General features: G+C 42.2%; 1 protein-coding gene across 2 annotated transcripts in view; it reads left to right on the top strand.

Annotated features, from left to right (window-relative positions):
* The first annotated feature begins 3,796 nt into the window (after positions 1 to 3,796).
* The window catches only part of rhbdl1 (rhomboid, veinlet-like 1 (Drosophila)), a 34,157-nt gene continuing 14,724 nt past the window's right edge, over positions 3,797 to 23,229 (top strand). Inside the window, exons 1-6 of one of the 2 annotated variants that reach the window (XM_054599375.1) lie at positions 3,797 to 3,835; positions 5,266 to 5,268; positions 10,998 to 11,156; positions 18,719 to 18,943; positions 19,875 to 20,023; positions 20,182 to 20,294. In XM_054599375.1, the coding sequence (XP_054455350.1) occupies positions 3,797 to 3,835; positions 5,266 to 5,268; positions 10,998 to 11,156; positions 18,719 to 18,943; positions 19,875 to 20,023; positions 20,182 to 20,294 (688 nt within the window). The remainder of the gene's footprint in view (positions 3,836 to 5,265; positions 5,269 to 10,997; positions 11,157 to 18,718; positions 18,944 to 19,874; positions 20,024 to 20,181; positions 20,295 to 23,229) is intronic. The other variant, XM_054599376.1, reaches the window with a different exon arrangement.

Raw genomic sequence — 23,229 nt, 5'->3', positions numbered from 1 at the left:
CAGTGTGGTCAATGGTCGATCCTGATAAACCTTTTCTCAACTAGCAGACTCGTTAGATATACATAAGGGCAATGACACACAAAAGGTCATTCATCCTCAACACCAGCAAGATCACAGTGCGTGAGGAATCGGCTCTTCATTAACACATAAAGACCTCTACCTTCTGCATAGTATTTAAAATATTGTCTGCTGGGATATAACATTGAAATTGCTTCAAAATTATTATCTGTTACTATAAAATGTAGCAGATGTGATCTAGATTTAGACCCTTCAATTTTTTTTTGTCAATGCTGAAATTGACATTGCAATAACAATCAAAATTGACTACACCACAGAGCCTTTTTTGTTGACATCTAAAAAGTAGACTGAGCCCTAGGGCTGAATTTCATCCAAGTTAAAGAGAACCAAACCACCATTTTTCAAAAGTTTATGTGTAACATAAATGAACAATAAACAGTGATTAAATCCTGGTGGAAAGTTTATTTTGCAACCAATCCTTTAGACTGTAAAGTTAGAGGAGCTTATTGTGCACATAAACAAATCCCTACCGTTTGCATTCACATCTAGTACATGGTTACATAAGGCCACTGCTGTATAAATGAGAGAACATGAACCCTCATGCTTGAAACCTGGCAAAGCTGCGGTGTATAATGAAGACACACTGAATTCAGACCTTTAAGGCATGCATTTATAGCTCCTTACCATCCGGTTCACTGACAGAAGCACGACTATCCACACACAGACACCAATAAATAAACACCTGCCTTATGGACCTGGAGGTCATTAAGCTGGTGAGGAATAGCACAGACTGGGGGTCTAATTAATGCGCCTTCCTGCCTCCCTGAAAGACCTTGTTATTCTCACCCTGCTCTCTCACAGAAGCTAGACCAGTGTTTTTTCTGCTGCTCTCAGGCCTTGTTAAAGAGGAAGCAAGCTGCCGGAGTTCGTCCTGCCGTCTGCATCCATCCTCCAGGGGTGAATGGAACATGAAGGGGTTTAGTCAGGCTCAAGGGTGACCATTCAGTTGGGGACGCTTCAGGCACCAAAAAGGCTTATCTTGCTCCGTCAGTCATCTGGATAATGTCATTTGGTATCAGTTTAATGGAAACAATGATACTGGAAGCTGGTGTGACCCGTGGTGGGGCTGTGAGCCTAGTTGGCATCTAATGCATGTATTTTTGCTTACATAAATCTAGTGCCATGTTTTGCTCCATCAAGGCCATTTGTGCATTTTCATTTGATAGTGTGATTGCATAGTGCTGTATTCATATTGGCTTTTTTTAATAACCGTGCCAAGACTGTGTTGTGCTGATGTTATTTATACAGCTCAAATACTGTCTTAACAAATTCACCATCTTGTTCAGTTTTTGTACACATGGTAGAGCTTGGGTTTTTCTTCTTTATTTTTACTTTTTGCACAGGTTTTATTTTTTTTTTTTAGTTCATGGCACTTAAGTCTATCATTTTTTGATGGGAGTCCTGTGAGGTTACCAAGGCAACAGTTGAATCCAGTTTAATTTCACTTTTGCTGCTCTTTCAAACTGTCTCACTTATGGCAGTCTGCAAATTCTCCAGTAGTGACGTTCTAATTAGATTTTTCTTATTCATGCTCACAACTAGAGAGTATTGTAGACCAATTCATTCTGAACATTGATTAGTAGTTGAACAAAGAGTGTTGAGTGACTTCAGTCCTTCCTCACAGAGAAGGAGGTCCTGATGATGACTAGACTTGGAGGTAATTATTAAGGTTTTGTTTAAACTGTTTCAGAATGGAAAGTCAGGGAGCTCGTCCATGTTCAAGGTGGCCTAGGCCAAATCTATTATGACAAATATAGCAGTTACTCCTGGCTCCATATAGACAGCAGCCTCAGTCTGAGCCAATGAAGCACAAGACAACTAGTAATGACTAGGTCCAGATATTTTAGAAGTTTTTTTTCAAATTAAGAAGTATTTATAAGCCTTCCTGCCTGTAAGAAAATGAAAGCCCAAACATCTTGTGCAACAATGGCACTTAAACAGCTAGAGGCACTGTTTGTAACCGAGCCAGAGGCTGAGTTACACTGTTGGTGGTGAATCTCACGGGGAACAGTTCAAATGACGAGAAACAACCCCTGCTTCAACTGCAACGTAAGCTGAAGTCGTCACCAGGTCTCAAACCCAACGACATATTGAGCTACATTCAGCTCGAGGGCATTTAAGGATCTTTCACTTTTTTTATGAGTTAAGATTTACGTTCCCATGCTGCTCCCTCCCCCTCATAGGCATTGTCCCGAGGAGGAGGGGTCACTGCGGATTTGTGCAGAAGGAAAACACCTTTTTAAGGGGATTTTTAATGAAATCAAGCACAGCCATTGCCTTCCGCCCACATGAGCAGTTACAAGTTCCTTTAAATCATTTGCATATTCTGACCCGCTTGCTCTGCTCTCTGCATGCCGGTCTCTTTATTGTGCATCAGATTAACATAAAAAGAGCCCTTTTTCTCTAATTACTTATAATGAAGCATTGTATTGAGGATTGCGGTCTTATGTTATCGTCGTTGTGGTATTCATTTGAGCTCATTGGAGGATCAGTGAGCCATCCAAACAGTCTAATTCAATTCAATGTTTGTGCATGTGTGTTTGGGGGGCTGGCAGTTCGCTTGAATTGTGCAGCAGTGCATACAATGCGCTAATGTGCCAGTGTTTATAATTAGCACAGGGATGTAAAGGCTTGCAGAGCAGTCTGTACCTTTTTTGTGGACCAGCAGTGCTATTGATATCATTAGTAGTTTCATATTGTCTCTCAGCCATTCATCTCCTTTGTCTTCTGTAGTCCTTAAATTAACACATGGTTAGGATTTCACCATATGCCTGTCTTAGTAGCTTTTGTCATGTTTATAGTGTGTGGGTTTTGTGTGTGTATGTCTGTCAGTAACAGACTAGTCATGTGTGTAGGTGGGGGGGGGGGGGGGGTCTGTGTCAGTAGTAGGCGCAAAGCCGCAGTGGAGCCCATCCCATGAGACGCCTTACTTGTAGTGAAGAAGAGGAGCCGCAGCCCATGGACACTCCCTCCCCTTCTCCAATTGGAAAAGAGAGGCCACCTCCCATCCCCTGCCTCATTGGTATGCAGGCGGCGCAGTGTGTGTGTGTGTGTGTGTGTGTGTGTGTGTGTGTGTGTGTGTGTGTGTGTGTGTGTGTGTGTGTGTGTGTGTGTGTGTGTGTGTGTGTGTGTGTGTGTGTGTGTGTGTGTGTGTGTGTGTGTGTGTGTGTGTGTGTGTGTGTGTGTGTGAGTGTGAGGAGAGAGAGAAGAGAGAGAGAGAGAGAGAGAGAGAGGTAGCAGTCAGTGCAATGGGATAGAGGAGGTAGGAGGAGAGTGAATGAGAGCTGCTGGATCTGCCTCGCCTGTGTGCCCGCCTGTCGTCTGCTGAAGCTGGGGTCTCTTTTTTTTTTTTTGTTGCCTCCGAACCACCGAGCCACGCTGCACCGGCACAGAGCAGAGGCACCACCGTCCACAGTCTCGGCACCAACCACGGAGCCACACAGCACCGAGTCTGACTCCAGCGACACCAACCAGCACCGGAAAACCAGATAGGGAGAGAGAGAGAGAGAGAGAGGGGGCATTTTCTCCATCATCAAGGGGGCGGGGGGGACACAGCAGCTCTGAAGGGGTCTGACGTTACAATTTTAGGGAACCAGCTGCTACCTGCAAACACCCCACCACCACCTTACCCCATCCTTAACACCACCACCACCACTCATCCCTTGCTCCTCCCTATGCCCTTGTCCTCGGCGGCTCCTCTCACCTCCCTGGCCAGTATATGGATAGAAGCTCCCTGTTTCAGCTCATACAAGAGCAGGTAAGCGAGCGAGCAGGCAGCGGCAGAGGTTTCTATGGTTACGGGGCTTCGGCCACCTCGTCGTCTACCCAGGGATTGAGACGTGGAGGCTGGTGGGGGTTGTGGGGGGTGACAAGGGGTGACAAGCTGATGTTAAGATTGATAGCAAGGGGGGCTGTTGGCACGAGCAAAAAAAATGAGCGCGTGAGACAACATGACGGACGCAAGCATCATGGAGCCATGTGGGCCCAGAGAATGTGAGGTCAGATACCATTGCTCATGGGGAGGAAAGGGGGGGGAGGAAGGGTGTGTGTGTGTGTGTGTGTGTGTGTGTGTGTGTGTGTGTGTGTGTGTGTGTGTGTGTGTGTGTGTGTGTGTGTGCAAATAGAGGCATGGATATGCTGTATGAATGGATGTGTAAATGCATTGATTGATTCTTTTTTTGAGGAATGACATTACAGCTGCTGCATCGGCGTATGTGCATGGGTTTGTGTGTCTGTACCTGTACATGTGTTTTTCTTTTTTTCCTTTTTTTTTTTAACACGTTGACCACTCACACACTCTTATCATCTCAGGGTCACAAGAACCAAAGATTGCAAGATTATTCCGAATTTTTCATTTACAGGGGTCAAGCAACGAGGCGGTTCCTGTGAAGACCAGGTCACAGTTGTTTCTTCTAGAATAGAAGCTGTTATTAGGCTTTAAACTGTTTTTCTTCTTTTTCAGCCCAGCTGTTGAAAACACAGTGTTAGTGGCCATTGACAAATGTTAGTCTTGACATCTGTAGTCCTCTATCCAAACTGTTGTTTTTACTGTACAGGGAGATCTATCTTTGAGTTAAGGTTTGGTCAACCATCTCCAAAATCAACAGACCAGTATGGATTTGAAAGCAGAAAGCAATGTTTATTTTTGGCTAGTGCTTCCTGAAGACGTGTGTGTGTGTGTGTGTGTATGTGTGTCTCCAGCTCTATTTCATGTCTTGCATTTAATGCAATCTTGCATTCTGTCTTCTGTTTTTGATGAATCTGGGGTTTGGCTGATTGACAGATGGATTGGGCAATCATTCTGTCCACAAGGGAGAAATCAATTATCTGCAGCAGGGTTTAGGGGTCACGAGTGGCCAATCAGCAACACATTGATCAACACACTCAAGAGCCTTTAGGGAGAATTGTGTGTGAAAGTGTGTGTGAATGAGTGTGTGTCTGCGATGATGTGCATAGTTGTTTTTTTTATGAATGTCTGTGTGTGTTTGTATAATAACTGCAGGAAATCCGTGTGGGTTGAGTGAGAAGATGCTTTGTGGTCACACTGGTGAGTCACGTGCGGTATAAACACTTAAGTGATAACAACTATTTAGTGATACCTCAACAACACTTCTTCCTTCATAGACACATTTTAATGTGGAATCAAAGAAGCTGACTCATCTGTGTCAATATCCATTTTGGATGTAGCAGGTCTTTGGGCGCGAGATGAAGCCAATACTTCCACATTGTAAACGGATGGTTGTTTATTGATTGTGGGGTTTACTCTGCTTGCGCCAGTGTGATCATATAGACAGACTGCGGTCCAATTTAGCTCAAGTCTAGACCAAATCACTCACACTGGCTGACGACAAGCTTTTTCCACCTCCATGTGGCGGCTTTTGATTTTGGAAAAGGTCTCTCTAATTAAATTCGAATTAAGTGAAATCTGACAACCACTTTTTGGACTGTGAACAGGTATGCTTGTTTTAAGCAAAGCCTGCTGCCTTTCTAAACATTGGGCACTTTTTGCTCATCTTTATTCGGGACAATGTTTTGCAGAGTATGCCTCTTGTTTTTGCAGTTCTGGCCACTAGAATTAAATAGTCACATACACTGGAGTCTCCGCACAATAACCACAGAGTCCCGCCACCACTAAGCAAATCCACAAGAGCAACTGGAGGGCAAGTGCTTTGCTTCAGGGCATCTTAGATTTAGCCATTTGTAAAAGGAAAAGATTACTCTGTCACTGCTTAGCTTATAATAGTCTATGGTTTCAAACCTACAGCAATACACCTTTTTTTTTTTATAAACATTGAGATTTAAGCTACCACTGGCTAAACATTTCCTTCAGCCAAGCACACATTAATGTTAAATTAAAACTTTAATGCTTTGGGGTTTTTCTAGGAATATACCTCAATTAGGATGTTTTGCTCTAAAAGAAAACGGGGCATGCTTGGTTTGTATGTGCACTGCAGGTATAAAGGAGAGGGGGTATTGCAGCCGTGTCATACAGACCCACATGAAAATGCTGCAGGGGGAGAGAAGGAGAAAGCAACAGTAGCAACATGAGTGAGTTTTAAAAAAAAACAACATTTTTATTGGTCTTTGTCTGCAGGAGGTTGCAATGCTGAGCTCAGGCTATTTCTGGCCTATGCAGGCTCACACATATGCTCATGATCAGAGCACGCACACAGACGCAGTTTCTCTAATAGTCTTTCTATTGCAGCGCCTCTGATGGTCGGAAGCACTAAGTACGCTTTCATTAGTTGGTGGATATCTCTACATGTGTCATTCAGTTTTTATTCGGCTTATTTATATCTCTCCCATAAGGACCTGGCATATTAATGTCCAGTAGAGAGAATAAGGATCTCCTACACTGTCCCCTTTCATCATTCTCTGATGCTAATCTACATTGAGCTGTGTTTGAAGATGCCTCTGGCTGTTTGTTCTGAGTTTAAACGCCAGGAAATGCAGTTAGATTATTGTTTGAATCAAGGAAAATCCCCTCGGTGTCTCTCTACAGTAGTCTCCACTTGAGGAGAGAGTGGTTTGGATGTTACAACCATCACATCCCAAAGCCACAGTAGTAAAATTTGAGCATAATGATGATAACAGCAGGGCAGAACATGAATTGTGATAATTAAAGAGTCGGTGGCCCAGTTGTCGGTGAACACCAGTGAGACCACAGACAAATCAAAAGGGTTTTATCTGACGCCATGCAAATATGCTCTGCCCTGTAAATGCCACTGCCCTCTGCATGTACACAGCCCTGTTCAAGCTCGACAGTCTGGTTCACAGAGACCAAAGAAGTCTGTAGTATTGGCTCTGTGCCAAAGGGTTAGCTAGTGAGAACCATACCAGTGCTGGTGCTGCATTCCCACCGTTATGTAAGTTTTAAGTAGATACCGTTCATTCAACAACTATCAACCTTTCAAGCAATTTTACTTTTGACATCAAATAATTAACGTACAGTGAAAAAGAAAGCTAAAACGTAGCAAAATACTTTAATTTATATATCTCAATAATTAGTTTTTCATGTAGTCTGATCAAAGAAATTCAATTGGCAGTTTCTTCTTGAAAAATGACACAAACAATCAGTTATCAAAATGTTGGCAATTAATTTTCTGATGATTGAATAAACAATCAATCTACTATATTTTAGCTCTCATAAGATTACCTCTAACCAGAATAGAAGTAGGAAGAGCCTCATAAAACAGTTAAAACTGTGGCATCTTGAGTTGGCTGATGATGAAGGTAAATGCAGGCGAAGTGTAACCATGGGAATCTTAACCATCTCTACTGTACTCTCTGCCTCATATGATGTGACCACAGTATTGGCTTTGACTCGCTTGTTCCACAGTCAGAGGGCCTTGTCATGGTTGTGTTTCAGCCTTCTGCAGGTTAGGACTATAGAACTGTCTGTGCATCAACCCACTGACTGTGAGTCTGTCATGGCTGGGCTTTGTAGTTTATTACCAGGCTGGAGGGTTCACTCTTGAGCCTCTGAGGAACAGACTGATAAGTCAGTAGCGGGCTGGGGTTAGTCTGAGTCACTGTGGTGGAGGTAATGGAGGTCCCAAGGGTTAACACTGAGATCATTCCCCTTGCAGTCAGCTTTCTACTCCTCTTTTCCTTCCTCCTCTTCCTCGTACTCATGTAAACCTTTTTGTTTTCTCATGTCTTGTCAATCTCCTCCCGCTTGCTCTTGAGCCAGCCAAATTCGGATTCTCTCTCTGACCAAAATCTCCACCTTCCCTTCATAATCTCTCGCCTTCCTCTCTCGACATCTAAATCCTGCTTTCGTCTTATTACCACCTAATTATTATCTAATTCATCTCCTTCCATCCATCTGTGTTCTATTTTTCCTCCCGCTCTGTACCCTTTCCTCCTTTCATCGTTGCTTTCTCTCTCCCCCCTTTTGTGTCCTTCCCTCTGCCTCTCGAGCACCAATATGTCGGGAAAAAAGGGGGGGGGATGCAAGAAAGGGAGGACACACAGGCGACTGGTAACCATGGCAACGCATGCAGCTTGTCAAAGTGTCGCCCTAACCAGTGTTGGATCGCTTCAATAACTGCTTCCCTCTCATCGCCTTTTCACTCCTTCTTGCAACCCTTTCTTTTTCTCCGTCTCCCCCCTTGTCGATGCATGTCACCATCCTGCCCAGGAAAAAAAACCAAGCTAATCTTGCCAATACTCATTCATCTCAGTGTACCTCATCTCGCTAATTGATAACCCTAATTGGCTACAAGAACCAATCCTCCTTCTCCTTGTATCCTCGTCCTCGTCTCCCCCTGTGTAGCGTTCCTCCTCAATAAGGTCAGACTGCAGAGGGAACAGTATCTGTGCAGTATGACAGCTCAGCGTCAACACTCGGTTAGCGTTAATGTGTACGACCATATACAGTGCGGCTCCACGTCTGTGCTGCTGCTGTATGTGTAGAGATGTGCCGACATATGGAGGCTGACAGTAATCAGACGTCCCCAGTGTGGCTCTCTGTTCCCCCCTGTCAGCCTGGGCTGAGCCGGGAGCACATTAGAATCTGATCTATCTCCCCCTCCATGGCAAGTGGATGCAGAGCACTGGAGTGTGTCACAGCCCTCTTATAGGGAAAGAGAAGACAAGCCAGACTGCCAGGTTAGACAGACGCACAGAATAGCAGACAGTGGTGAGGAGTTTTTATTCTCTGTGCGACCTTGTTTCAATTCTGGCTGTCTCTGTTTTTTTCTTGTTTCTCTTTTCATACATTCTCCTCACGTTCCCTCACATTAATACATTTTCACTATCATTTCACCAACCAACCAACCTACCCACTCTGCTGCTTTTTTCATGTGCTCCCCCCAATCCCACGTATCCCCGACATGTCATCCTGGTGCCCAACATGTCACAAAAGCTGGCCATATCTTCACCATTTTGCCTTAAGCTTCAAGCGGGAGAATGGAGTGTGTTTTAACAAACGTCCATGGAATACACAGTCAAGGGGATTATCTAAAAATAGAGCTGGGACCATTTTCTTTTACATCCTGGTTCATTTTTTGTTCACGAATTTGTTTTTATGCCTTTACACTGCTTGGTTGTCTGACTCAGGAGATGAGTGATGAGATTATACGGAGATCTGAGAGGGACTAAACAACCATGAGGGAGGTTATCAAGTATTATATGGATTTTGCTATTCATGTGTAAAAAGACCTCACTTAAACAATGTACATGAGGGGGGGAGTGTAATCAGGATATGCCCAAGGGATAACAATAGTTGTGTGTGTATAGAATCTTGATTAAAATTAGTTAAAAAACAATTTTGTTACGCTGTTGGTTATGTTAAAGTATCAAAACTAACAAAATTGCTTTAATACATCAACCACCACTGAGAAAACACTCATTTCGAGTCTACCATCATAAACTTACCCATTAGTTCCTGTGCTCTCCCAGGTGAATAAATACATACATATATTTGGAAAGAATGAAAAAAATCAGATGAAATAGAGTTAAAAGGATGCTTGTGTTCAACTAAATGACTGAGGGGAGAAACTGGAGACAGTGAAGGGGAAAGCAGAGCACATACAGTAAACTTGTTCAGAAGGAGATACACACCCACACCAATGGATTCCCTGTTTGATTCCTAGCTCCTTAGTTGAACAGCAGAGCTTTAAGCTTTGAGCCTCCTGCAGTAGGAGCAGACACGTCGCAGTGTAGTCTAATGCCGCTCTCCACATGCAGCCGATCAAACGCCTATGTCTAACCATGTCAGAGCAGGCCAGGTCCAGACTAAGGCGGCCTAGACATGATTCGCCTCGTGGACTTATGACACGGACAACGATGATCCAACACGACTGACTCCACACTGACGCAACATCTGAAAGCTCACTCCTCCCTGGGGCAACGAGAAGCTGTTGGTTTACTATCTGAAACCTAATGAGGCTGTGTTAGCATTCAGGAAACAGTAAAATCAGAAGCAGCAAGGGCTCTTCCCATGTGGTCTCTTTGTACTGCTACAGTTTGTCCTCTGGCGCATTTTCACAAACACAATCAGATGTACGAAGGAGAGCTGGCATGAGAAATTAACACTCCATTGCAGAGCAATCGAGTGCATTTAAGAGGAGGAGAAGGAGAGGTTGAGGGGAAGAAAATCAAGTAATAAGAACGTGAGGGCTGCTCCCCTAAAAAAAACAAAAAAAACATTACATAAGCCAAGCATGGATATACACCCTATACTTTACAAGCCATTTTTAAGCAGGCGCTATTTTGGACAACTACACTCAGCCATTTTTACAACACTCTCCCGCTTAAATCAGTTACAAGGAGCAGCACTGGCATACAGACATCAGCAGTAATAACCCATGGGGCTGTGGGTCTCAGTGAGTGAGTGGTGATTAAGAAAAACCACACTGACTACAAGATGCAAATGTGACCAAGGTCGGACTCACACAGGGAAATTAAGCATCCACTCAGAAACAAAGTCTAAAAAGTCAGCCTCATTTAATGCTGAGGGGATTTTTGTTTTAAAGGAAACTGCAGGTCACTACATATTACAATGACGGGCTCGCCTGTCTCTCCCTTCGCTGCTCCCAACAACAACTACCATCCCGCTGTTTGCTTTGACAGACCTGCCTCTTTAAGCAGGTTTTATTCTTTCAAAGGCATCAAGAGCCAGCACAGCTTAATTAATACTAGTGTCCCTCTCTGAGCTAATGCCTTCACTCTTGTATCTTTGCATTTGTCTTTATGAATAACTTTATGGATTGTATACGTCTCAGCAGTCTCAGCTGTCAAACACTGATGCGTTCTCCCTCATGGCAAACTGACATTTCATCTCTGCAGTGCTGCTTGCTATAAAAAAAATCCTGATGCATAAACAACATCTTCAATACATGCGTTATCAGCAATGTAGTTTTTATCCAAAAATGGTCTGAGAGTGGGCTGTTTATTTTTTGTTTATTTTACAGCTGGACCCAGACAACACCGGTTTCATCGCAGTGGAGAACTTCACCAGCTTGGTGGAGCACCATGAGCTGCAGCTGGACCCGTCCAAACTGGACATGCTGTTAGCCCTGGTCCAGAGCAATGAAGAGGGACAGGTGTGCTACCAGGAGCTCATCGAGCTGGTGAGTGTAATAACGTACAGATGCACATACACATACACAGATACAGATTGTAACACAAAGGGGTTTCATGTCCTGCAGCACGGACGCACATTTCAACACATACACCCACTTTCTGAAAGGTTACAGAATTGATTCAGGCAGAGCCGGCAAGCTCTGCAGTGGCGAAAATTGACTCCACCATCCAGGTCGTTGTCCTGCAAAAGGAGAATCAATCTTTCCAGTTAATGTGTCGGTAAATCCAGACACTTAACCTCAGTAGCCGTGCACAACACCCACACAGAGCTGACAGAGCCACAGAATTAAAGCAACAAATGTATTTATCATAACTCATAAACTCGAACACAAGGTACATATATTAAATAGACTGTGAAGAAATATGTTTTATATACTGATGTGAGAACAGTCTGTGTACTTTTATATTCTCTTAATATGCATTGTTTAAGGCAGCTTTTGTCATTTGCCTCTGCTTTGAGTCATCCAGGTCCCTTATTCTCTGTCTCTTTTTCTACGTTCCCCCACTTCTTCACCTTTGTGTGTCTAAAATAGTTTATTATAAATAATGTAGAGCTGTAAGTGTGAAACACTGATTCTCTCCGAGCACGTCAATGAGCACCTGCCTTCTGCTCCTTGCACTGGGATTAGTTCAATGCAATTCCTGACATATTTTCACTCCCTTAAACTCATTTCCCATTCTCTTGCTTTTCTCTCTCTCTCTCTGTTTATCTGTCCCTTTCTTTCTTTTTCATCTATTTCTCTACTCTTGTGTTGTGCTACCACTGGTTTGTAATGAAGGCCACATGAGGCCACTCAATTTGGAGGGGGTCCCATTTCAACACTGATTTCACTACAGAGAAATCAGTGTTGAGGTGCTGCTCCTTTACATCAGCCCTCTTTCCAGGATGTGTACAGCCATCTTGCTCCGCCATTTTTAAAGTGCTATTCTTTATTTGATCCATCTAATTTCAGTGCATTCTCATCTTTACCCCTCCCTTCCTCTAGCAAATGTAATATTACCCCCCTCTTTTTTTTTACCTGCCTCCTTGAACCCTCAGAGCTCATTTCCTTCTCTTCCATTCTACGCTCTTGAGCATATGTTAGGTGAAAAAATTAAACCTGCCTCTCCTCCGAAAGCATCAGGGAGACACTTTGAAAATTGCCCATCAGCCAAATGCAAATTGTCTTCGATTAGCCCAGCATCGGTAGTAGCACGCAGTAATCTGAGGTAATTTAAGAACGCCCAGCCTCACACAGATATCGACCCCCGGGTCTGATTTTTTAAAGAGTCGTCTGATACACACACGTGAACGCACACATGCCATACCCACACCGTTCTGTGCATACATACAATTTACATGCATACAAACGCTTTCATTATTAATTAAAGCCACCCACTTCCTCTCTGTGCGTCTCACTACTACCCTCTCCCTGATATATACACACACTGTCTCAAACACAGACAGACTCTCATTCATACACATGAGCACTGCCAGTTCAGATTTGCTGACTAATTTAGAGGATATTCAAATGTTGATGTGAATCTGGCCTCCCGTCGCCCAGCATGTGATGCAGATTCTCTGGGATGAGCACTAGGCTGCCACTCGGAAAGTGCCGCATGTAGCCTGACATTTTCAACCAGGTCATCAAGAAATCCCCACAGACTTCTGTTCTCTGTCTATTATAACTTTCTCTCCAGTTTTTTATTTAGTCCCTCTCTTCACTCTCTCTGGTTTGCATTTTGTATGACCCTTCTCTTCCTCCGTCTCTATCTCCGTACACATCTCTGTATCTCAGGCAGATTTATATGTAGCACTCTGCAGTGTGTGACAGATGACAGTGTTATGATTGGAAAGTTCATTGCTGCCATTATTTCATAACCAGTGCCTTAAGTGTGGTTTCTGTATTGATTCATGGTCCGGCCGCTACGGAAGGTGGAACTGCAACGTATTATAATTGACATGGGAAGTGTGTGTGTGTGTTGTGTGTGTGCGCGCTTAGTCCATGCTTATTGATGCTTTTAGGCCACAAGATGTTTCTGTGTTATGTCTCTTAACGGTTGTGTTCAACATTTTCTGATTTGTTGTTCTACACAGTGGAGCCGTGAATCCACACTGCTCCTCTCGACCTCAGTGGGTGTAAATGTGTTTGAATCGCACCGTTGGGCAACAGCGTCTCAGTTGTCTGTGTGAGTGTGTGTGTTTGTGTGTGTGTGTTTGTACAAGACTGTCTTTGACATCGTTTCGTGTTCAACCCATCTTTCATGCAGAGCGATCTTAGCCAGAGAACTCCATCAGTTCAGCCAGAGGGGTGAATAAGTAACGCTCTGCTAAAACCTCTCTTGGGGAACTGTACACACTCGTGCATGCACACACACTCACTCATGCATATACAATGACAAAGAGTATATTCTAGGTCTGTATCTAACTACCTATCCACCTCAGCACAAATAACCTACACAGCAAAGCAACCAGCGCACATTTTACACTCGCACAATTACGCACAAAGATTTTGTCGATGTAGGCGTCTGAGAGACACCAGAGGTGGCAAAGTTCACACATGGTGGGGCTTTAAGGGGACGATTCTGTGATAGAGGAGTGTCTGTGAGTGAACTGAGGGTAAACCTGAAGTCTTATATATTCCTCTGTGTGTAACTGCACATAATGACTTCTTTAAATAGAGTCAACCAATGCTATTGTGCACCAGTTGTGTAATTGAAGAGGTGTGTCATTGTTTTCCTTCGGGTGGTAATTTAGCTAATGTTCAGAGATCCAAAATGGCTGCCATGGTTTATTTTACAGCTAGAGGGTGTATTGTAGAGATTAGGATTTAGAATACTCTTTGTTCAGGTTAGAGGATTTCAAGACTGTTGCTTTGTGCGTCATTTTTACCCTTCTGCCCAAATGTTGAACTTACATTTCCCCTTGTTACCCCAGGAGATATGGTTAACAGATAATCTGTTTTCTATTTTTCCTCTGGATGAGTCTTTTGTCACATTTAAACTAGTATTGTAGGAAGAGAGCACTTACAGAGAGCAGAAATGAACTTCAGTACAGTCCTGGACAAGAAACACTCTGTAGTTTATATACACTATTTGAAAGTTTTCAAGTCATTTGAAGTTGCATTAAGTGCCCACAGTGCATCTGTCTCCAGGGACGCTTCCTATCAACATCACATCCCACACCAAACTCCAGTCAAGGCTTTCTGTTTTAGATGGATTGCCGACTAAAAGTGATGCACTTTCCTTAAGTGTCCTGGAGTGAAGGTTTGTTTTTTTCCCCCAACAAGTTTTAGCACCGCGATGATTAAACCACAAAGCAAGGCTGTGGCCACAAACTGCTCAGGAAAAAAAAAAGAGTTGGACTCTGACTTTAAAAGGATTTGGGTAAGAAAGAACCTGAGTATGTGGGTCAGGGTAGAATCAGAGAGGCTGAGATCTGAAGTGATTTAGATTCTGCTCTGAGAGTGCATGTGTCAGAGAGAGAGAGAGAGAGAGCAAGGGAGAGGGGGGTTTGGGGTCTTCTGAATGACTCACAAATTGGGCGCATCCTTCTAATATTCTAACCATAAATGATTTAGCACGTGTGTATGAGCCAATGTGAGTGAAAGATGGCCGCCACCAAATTGTTTTATAATTTATCGGATTGTTTGTATCTGCAGTGCAGACGCCTGAATGGTCTTTAAACTGTGTTTTTTTTTTTAAATTGTTATTACTAATTAGTATTGAGCTGTGAGGTATTGACCATGTGGTGTGGCTAATTAATCCATCAAGGACAATTGACTAAAGCTGAGAGCAGCATGTACAGTAGGCAACATGCAGCTACCAAGAAGAGGAGGACTGACTCTTGCTGCTGACACACACACACACAAACACAAACACACGTATACGCACACACACTTCTGTCAGTTTGGCCCATTCAGCGGTCTCTCATGGGGAATACTATCTTTATCTTTGTGCTCTTAGCCTCAGTATCAATTATTCCCTGGCAGACGTCGCCTCGTCAGGAAACTTCCACCGTTATAAGTCAGAGGTTTTCCCCCCTCCCACGTTTTATGTCATGGCATGGGATTTTTCGGTTCACCTTGCTCTCTGTCACTCCTCTCCGTGTGTTATCTCATGTTTCAGCTGCTCATGTGTGCCTTTCTGTCTGTTCGCCGTCTCTCCCCCATCGTCACTTCAAAAGGCTGCTAATGCTCACTTTAGAGGCGGCCGTCCTGCATGTCAGAGAAGGCGAAGCGGAGTGATAGCTATGCTTAGCCGTGTCTCCTGGGAACAAATTTTCACAGAGGCGGTATGAATGGCAGAAAAAAACGGTGCGAGGTGGAGAGGCGGCAGGTGTTGTCACCGAGCCAAAGACAGATGAAATAAATTCAGAAAACAGAGACTTTAATTCGAGAAGAAAGCTAACAGAGGAAGAAAACACAATTATATTTAAGTCCCTTAACCTCTCTCTATTCCACCTTTTTTCTTCATTTAAACACACTTACTCTTTTTCATTGTAAAGATATTTAAAATGACAAAAGAGCTGTATCGTCTTCACTGTCCATTGGTGGAGTATCAAGCTCACCCAGGCAGGCATCTCATCTTCCCGTCTTCATTTCTACCTCTCTGCCTTCTCATGTCCCTCTGCTCCTCTTCTTTTGCTTTCACTCCCTGCCTCAAGTATAGTATAATTGCATTTTCCAGGCCTGATTTCCATACTAAATATGCATCCCATCCATCTGCGGGAGAGCCAGCAGCCCAGCTCAACATGGTTCTGGTTATCATTGTGCAACAGACCCCTCACACCCTCACTGTACAACCACTAGTGTCATAATTACCCACTGTTAGGGTAGTAACCACTTCCTGCTCTGCTAACTTCCACCAGGGATTAGCACGTTTTTGTTTCTTTTTTCCTTAGCGATTTCTTAAAATGGCAAAGAAAAAGCTGCCGGCCTTTTTGTGGAGCAATCTGTTCATTACTTCTTTATTATTTGCTCATTTATTTACAGTCTTTGTCCTTCAGTATATTCAGCTCATTAGCTTTTAAAGATATTGACCCACAGTTTCCTTCACTGTGCCCCCTGCTTTGTCTACATATAATGAGTCTACAAGCAGCAGGACTTGGCTAATGAATTAAGAATCTGGTACTTTAATAGCAGGTTGTACTTCCTACAGGCCCCCCTCTGGAAGTTTCATCACACATATGAGGATGCCATGTTGTCTAAGGTTACTATTATTAGAAACCTATACATAAGGTTTGCTGTTGTAGGTTTATACTGTTACCATTTACAGCTGCTGCCCACATGCCCTATTTTTCCTCCTTCACTGCTTTTCCAAGAAGCTAAATTTCATAAAGTGTCACATCACATTATAGCACATATTTTGATTGAAGCATACTTGCATAGTAAGCCAGTTGTCCTCAACGGAGCTGTATTGTTTTAGCTACACAGGAGACTTCAGGCATCTGGCATTGCCACTGAGCATCAGCCTTGAAGTAAATCTTACCTGGGAAGCATGCAAGCTGGTTTTCTATAAGGAATTGCAGATATCTGTTAAAGATTCCTGCTATGTTGGCTGGTCTAGTATTTTCAGTTGTAATTCTGGGGGAAAAGAACCCTCTGTGTCGCTATCCAGACAGTTATTTGCCTCGGCTGTCAAATAGTGGCATTAGGATAGTTTTCATCCTAAGCCCCAATAAAGAACTTATCAAGAGGTGGTACCGATGACCTGCAGGCTGCTGCAGAGCTCCTGCTCACTAAGCAAACCTGGAGTCTGTGATAACATGGATACATACTCACAGACTTTCTCTTTTCACGGAATAGTTCCTCTTGACAAAGATTCGCTTTTCAAGGGCAAAATCACCCCGACAGCCCATTTGTTGTGGTGTCTGAGCTGCAATCAATTCTGCCGGCAGTCACGCTTACATTCTGTCTAAATCAAAAACACTTTTACATTATTTAAGGTTCTTATCAGCCATGAATATTCAGCTGCGGTTCTGTCATTTCTCTCGAAGCAAAAAAAGAAAGAAAATCACCAGTTGTTTATACATGTAACATGGCTTTTATATTAATATTTTAATTTCTGCTGAGATATGCAGGAAAAATGACATTTTATGTCCAACATCAGTTGAATAAAATTGACTATGTTCCCCCGCTTATCAAGCACTAAGGTTTTTTCCTCCTACTTTCTGGATTATTAAGGTCCTGATTAATATTTTTGTGTGAGAAACTGTTTATAGCCATTTTTGTTTATTTTTATTCTGAATAAATGATTGACTTTGAAGTCACACCTGAATTACTATTAAAAATACATAAAATGAATGCAACAATGTGCAAGACGTGCAAAAGAAATACAACCATTAAACATGAATACTAAAAGAGAAACTTCACTATTCATTGGCACCTCTGAACAACATCAGAACAACATAATACGTTCTTAACGAAAAAGACTGTCATTTATTTCCCTTTACTTGATTATAAAAGTAGAACTCACATAAACTGTCATGCTATCCCTTTTGAAATCCGTACTTTATGAATGTTGACGATTAGTCACATTGATGAGCTTCCCTCATTTTATATGAAAAGTAGCTTTTCTTCATTTACGGATGTGTGATCCACTTAGCTTGAAGAAAGTTCTGGATTTAATTGCTAAAATGAAAAATTCAGCAGCAGGCGATGATGAGATCTGTTCATCCTGGTAAGGTGTCTCCAGCTGCCGACAGTGATGCTCATGAAAACAACTTGAGTTTATCGCAAAAAAAACGTTTAGTCATCAACAAAACATACAGGGAATGAGCCTTCTGCTGTTTCCTTGAAGTCACAATGAACTATTCTGTCAGCTCAAACAAATGTTTCTCATGTTTTCTTGAGAAATACGCTCATTTGCTCTCTTGCTGAGAGATAGGTAAGAAGATTGATACAAATATCTGGTAAATATAGGGCTTCAGCAGTTGGTTTAGCTGACTTAGCCGTGCTCTGTCCAAAGGTAAAAGAAAATCCACGACCAGCACCTCTGAAGCTCACTAAATAAAATGTAATATCTTGAATGTTTAATCTGTACAAAAGTCAAAGCATAAAAACAACAAGCTGTAGTTGAACAGAGTTTATATGCCAATCATGGGACTATTACTTGACCTAGAAGTAACTGCCTGCCAATCTCAACCTCACAGTCAAGACGTTGAGAAGTTAAACAAAATTGAATTTATTAGTTAGCGAGTTTTAGAGGTACTGGTTTATTAACTTTGGAGAGAGCCGGTTTAACTGTCCCTCCTTGTTCCCAGTCTTTATGTTAAGATAAATCAAGAGATTGCCAGTTGTGGAAAAGAAAGTGGTTTTGACCTTCTCATCTCACCCTCAGCGAGAAAGCAAATAAGCCATTTTCCCCCAAAATGTTATATTAATATTACATTTTTATCTATATAGCGCCAATCATAATGTCATAAATAAAGTGAAAATGTATCTTGGTAGAAGTAAGTTAACAGATTCCCATAAGTCTTATTTTGAAAACAAATCCAAGCATTTGCCCACAGGAAATTGCACTGAACTCTTGAGATTAATAAATGCATGTTTTTTCACCCTCTCCTCAGATGAGCAGTAAGCGCTCCAGCAGTTTCCGACGGGCCATTGCTAATGGCCGCCGCACGCTGCAGAGGGAGATCCTGCTGGATGAGACGGGGCTGGGTCTGTACAAACGCTTTGTTCGCTATGTGGCTTATGAGATCCTGCCCTGCGAGACGGACCGACGCTGGTACTTCCACCAGAACCGCCTGTGTCCCCCACCTGTCTTCATCGCCATCGTCACCATCGTACAGGTGAGATCCAGGAGCTGACATCATCAACATGTCAGACAGTGAACTGACTATTCTACCAATGTAGCCCATTCATTCAAATGTTCCTTAAACATGGGCTGCAATATTTAAATTGAGTATGTGCTACTAACCCACAACCCTTACTTTAGACTGTTCTGTTGGCTCAGTCGCTCGCTTAAGACCCCCTGAAAAGATTTTCTGCCTTTGATCACACACTTTTACTGTGAGCGCGATATGAGCTGGTAACCCATTTGGGAGTCAGGGGCTTAGTTGGTGCATTTAATGCCTTTCCTCCAAGCTGAAACACTCTGTCAGCCAACATGCAAGGATTTTTTTTTTTATAGACACTGATTTTGGGACTTGGAAACCAGGTTGGAAAGCACCATGGCCACCACAGTGACATTAAATGACCAATTACGTTAATTTGGTAAAAAGAGAACCACTAACACTGAAGCCCTCGCAGACCTCTATTAAATGGTTGAGGATTAAGCGGCGAAAATAACCTACAGCTTCTTCACAAAACTTCATAATTTCCCCTGAAATCATCATAATTCACAGGAAAAAAAAGCCAAGTGCTCTTATACTGCCTCCAAATGGCAGTGAATGGCCCGTGATGACAATGAGGTTGTGATAATAATGGTTCACATTCATTTTAATTCACAGAGACAATGAGTCATTATTCTATGAAAATAAATTAATGGAATTGAACCAGATGTGGCTTTTTTTTCTTCTTCTGCGAGCAGTAATTGTCTCCACAAGTCTAATAAGCATCAGCTGAGGAATACAGAAAGAGAAGAACAACGTCATGTGTATTTCATAAAGCACAATGGGGTTTTGTTTTGCACCTTTGCACCAACAGTCTGCAGAGAGAGAGCGTGTAATGAGGATGTCAGCAAGAACTGAAAGTTTGGTGTCATTTCTGTGTCTGTTGCAGATTATCGTGTTCATGTGCTATGGCATCATGCTAAACAAGTGGGTACTGCAGACCTATCAGCCCGACTTCATGAAGAGCCCCCTAGTCTACCACCCCGGCCACCGTGCACAAGTGTGGCGCTTCTTCAGCTACATGTTCATGCACGTTGGGTACGTTCACAAAACCTCCACTTACCTCATGCTGATGTCTGCAGGACTGGTTCAGTTAAAATCTGGCTGGTTGTTGCAGATGATGCACTGGTGTAGGACTAACTGTTTATCTTGTGCCGTCATTTTAATTTTGTTCTCTTGCTTTGCTCTTTCCTCAGTTTGGAGCAGCTGGGGTTCAATGCTTTACTGCAGCTGATGATTGGCGTTCCTTTGGAGATGGTCCATGGCATCTTACGAATAAGTCTGCTTTACATGGCAGGAGTGCTGGCAGGTGAGTGTTTTTTAAAATAGTGTTTTTTTCATTATTTATAGCAGCGGTTCTCAAAGTGAATGCCGTGGGTTCCTAAAGACAGGTCCAAGGGTGCTGCAAGAATTTTTCATTTTCATTTCTTTACTCTACATTTTTAATGACCCGACATTTTGATTGACCACAAGTTAACAGTTTTACATTATGGATGCAAACATATGAAAATGGAAGAAATAGGAAATAGTAATGCAACAGCTAAGATTGGTGACATGACAGCTCTACTTTTGAACAAAAAAAGGAAATACATTCAATTTGTTAACATTGTTTATTTAAAGTTTAATATGATTCTGCTAATCTGCACAGCCTTTTAGCCTGAAACTGGTGACTTCTTCTATTCTGAGTAATTGTGATGAGACAATATTATTTAAGGTAATATTTATATTAGTTCATATACTGTATGACACATTTAATACATCAGTGTTAGTTGTTTTGTTAGTCAAGATACAGTACTATAACATATATTCATGGTTAGTTTTAGCTGAAAAGTGTGTATGTGTGTTGTGTGAGTGGACATGGGGTGGGGGAACCAGTAGTGTAGAATAAGTACTGATGTAGCACTTAGTTTAGATATTGTTAGCAAATGTTCTGACAGTTTTAGGTCATCTGCAGTGCAATATGGACAGTGCTTTCCCTTTTTAAAACAATGACATAAACAGAGAAGACAGTTTATTCTCTGTTCTGCCCAGTGGCACAAACAAGCACTTTCAGTGGACAGTGAGGAGTTGCCCTGAGCGAATATATTGCAGCCCGTTTAAACGGCTGCTGTCTGCAGCGTTCCAATTCAATACTGGACCAATTTCAAAAGTTGTTGTCCCCATTAGTCACTTAGACACAACAACATTGGTTGTAAAAAAAAAAAAAAGTACTCTTTTAAGAGCTTGTATTAGACCTCATATTTGCTGTGGCAAAAAACAACATTTACTTGCAGCTCTAGTGAGGCTGAATTTTTTAACATCTTGTCATCAAGCTGACATCCATGAGTGGCCTGTTTGATAGTTTGGATAATATACCCGGCCCAGCTGGTGGCCCAGACCTTTGGACAAAAAATTGTCTCCAAACTGAATTCAGCGGAGTGATTCATGGTGCCCAGAAGCTGAGCTGCAGCACTCAAGTCTTTGTTGTCAAGAAACCTCATTAACTTTCATCCTCCTTCAAGCCAGTTAGAAGATTGGAATTTCTTATATCTGTACTGATTGTTGGATGTGGTTTCCCACTGCTGTTTTTTGCTGCTAATGCGTATTTCCAGAAATCATATCAACACTGCTGCATAAACCTATTTCCCCTTTCATCTTCACTGGGAACGATTTCTGTCTTCGATCTGGAAAATCTCTGCTAACCATTAAATGATTACTGTCGAGAGCCATAACCTAATTCAAATTGAGTTATATTAGTTCATTTTCAGTAACATGAATTTTTTACTTTCTTTTGTAAGTGACATATATTCAAAATTCTTTATTTCCCATTTCCCGAGTTCTCTCTGCATGTACAGAAGTAAAATGGAGTTGAAGTTGCTCAAAACTCCTCTTGCTGTGTAAAAGTGAAACCCTCACTCTCCAATACACACACGCTCACATGCACACACACTCCTAACACTCATGAATTATTGTAGCTTTGATTTATTTTAGCTATGATGACAGAGAGAAAGTGAGCGAGAATGGTAGGAGAAAAAGTAGGAGAGTGGCGCAGGGTTTCTCTCTGGGGAATTAGCCTAAGTGCAGTTTGAGATGCTGTTTGGAGATTTAAGCTGCAGCCCGAATCAAAAAGGAGGAGAAAGCAGTGAGGAGATGGTGAATTTTTTTCCCCCAGAGCCCAGAGTTGAACTGCATTCATTACAACTTCTATGCTCCACTGATCGTAGTGATCAAAAATTAAATGTATGTAGTACTGTAGTGTAGTAGTGTGTAACTCTCTGGAATTAGATTAGAATTTTTTTTTTTTGCATTTAACTTTCCACACAACATAATAAATTAATTCCTCCTCAACAGTGAGGAAGAGCGGAGCTGCCTCAAGGTCACAAGATGATGAACGGCTTTAAGCAGCATAATCATTTCACCTTCTGATTCTGCTTGATGGAGTGGAAATTGGAGCTGTGCTGGCACAAATGTTGTAATCTACTGGAGAGTAGTCTCTTAGAAAGGAAGAGCACTTGGACTCTTTGTAGGTGTAATTCTGTGTGATTGGAGTTTTGTAAGAGTCAGTTGGGGTTAATGACAGTTCAGTGGTCAGTTGGTGTTGTGAGGCGCACTGCTGGTGAGGGGAGATTTTTCATTTTATTAAAATAAATGAATCATTTAAATTGCAATCCTTCAAGTTTGCAAATATAGCAATACCTTTTATATTTTAAGGGGCACATTACATCATAAATATATAAGCAGTCATTTGTTTGCAGAATGTCAGAGAAATGAATGTCTACATAAGAAGGTTCTAAAAGGCCACGAATTAAAATGACAACAGAGGACTCATAACAAATGTGTCAAAGCTCTGAGGAAACAATCATTAAAGATTATGTGACACTGTTAGGAGACAGCCAAGTTTTAATCAAATGATGAAACCACTAAATTAAATAAATGAGGCTCCTGCCTGTAATTATCTTCAACCTAATTTGATGCTGAACTTCATATTACAAACGTTATAGCTGCCTGACCCTCTGCTAGGTAGACAGGTGTATTTGTTCATGTACCTCCATCCAGCCTCACATTCCTCCTTTTACTGATCTATTTAATATCATCATCATCATCATCATCAACCATTGCTTGTTCAGGGAGGAAACCGACTTAGCATTCAGGTCTTTAGCAATACCCTGAAACCACATTTGTACGTGCATGTCCGGGATTGTGCTTGTGCAGACATTGGGTCTTTTACCTGCACTTTCCCTCAGTCTTCGTAAACTCACAGTTGC

This window comes from Anoplopoma fimbria, chromosome 5, assembly GCF_027596085.1.
Source record: "Anoplopoma fimbria isolate UVic2021 breed Golden Eagle Sablefish chromosome 5, Afim_UVic_2022, whole genome shotgun sequence".
Lineage (NCBI taxonomy): Eukaryota > Metazoa > Chordata > Actinopteri > Perciformes > Anoplopomatidae > Anoplopoma > Anoplopoma fimbria.
The sequence above is the reverse complement of the archived record's forward strand: the minus strand, read 5'-3'. Positions and strand labels throughout refer to the sequence as shown.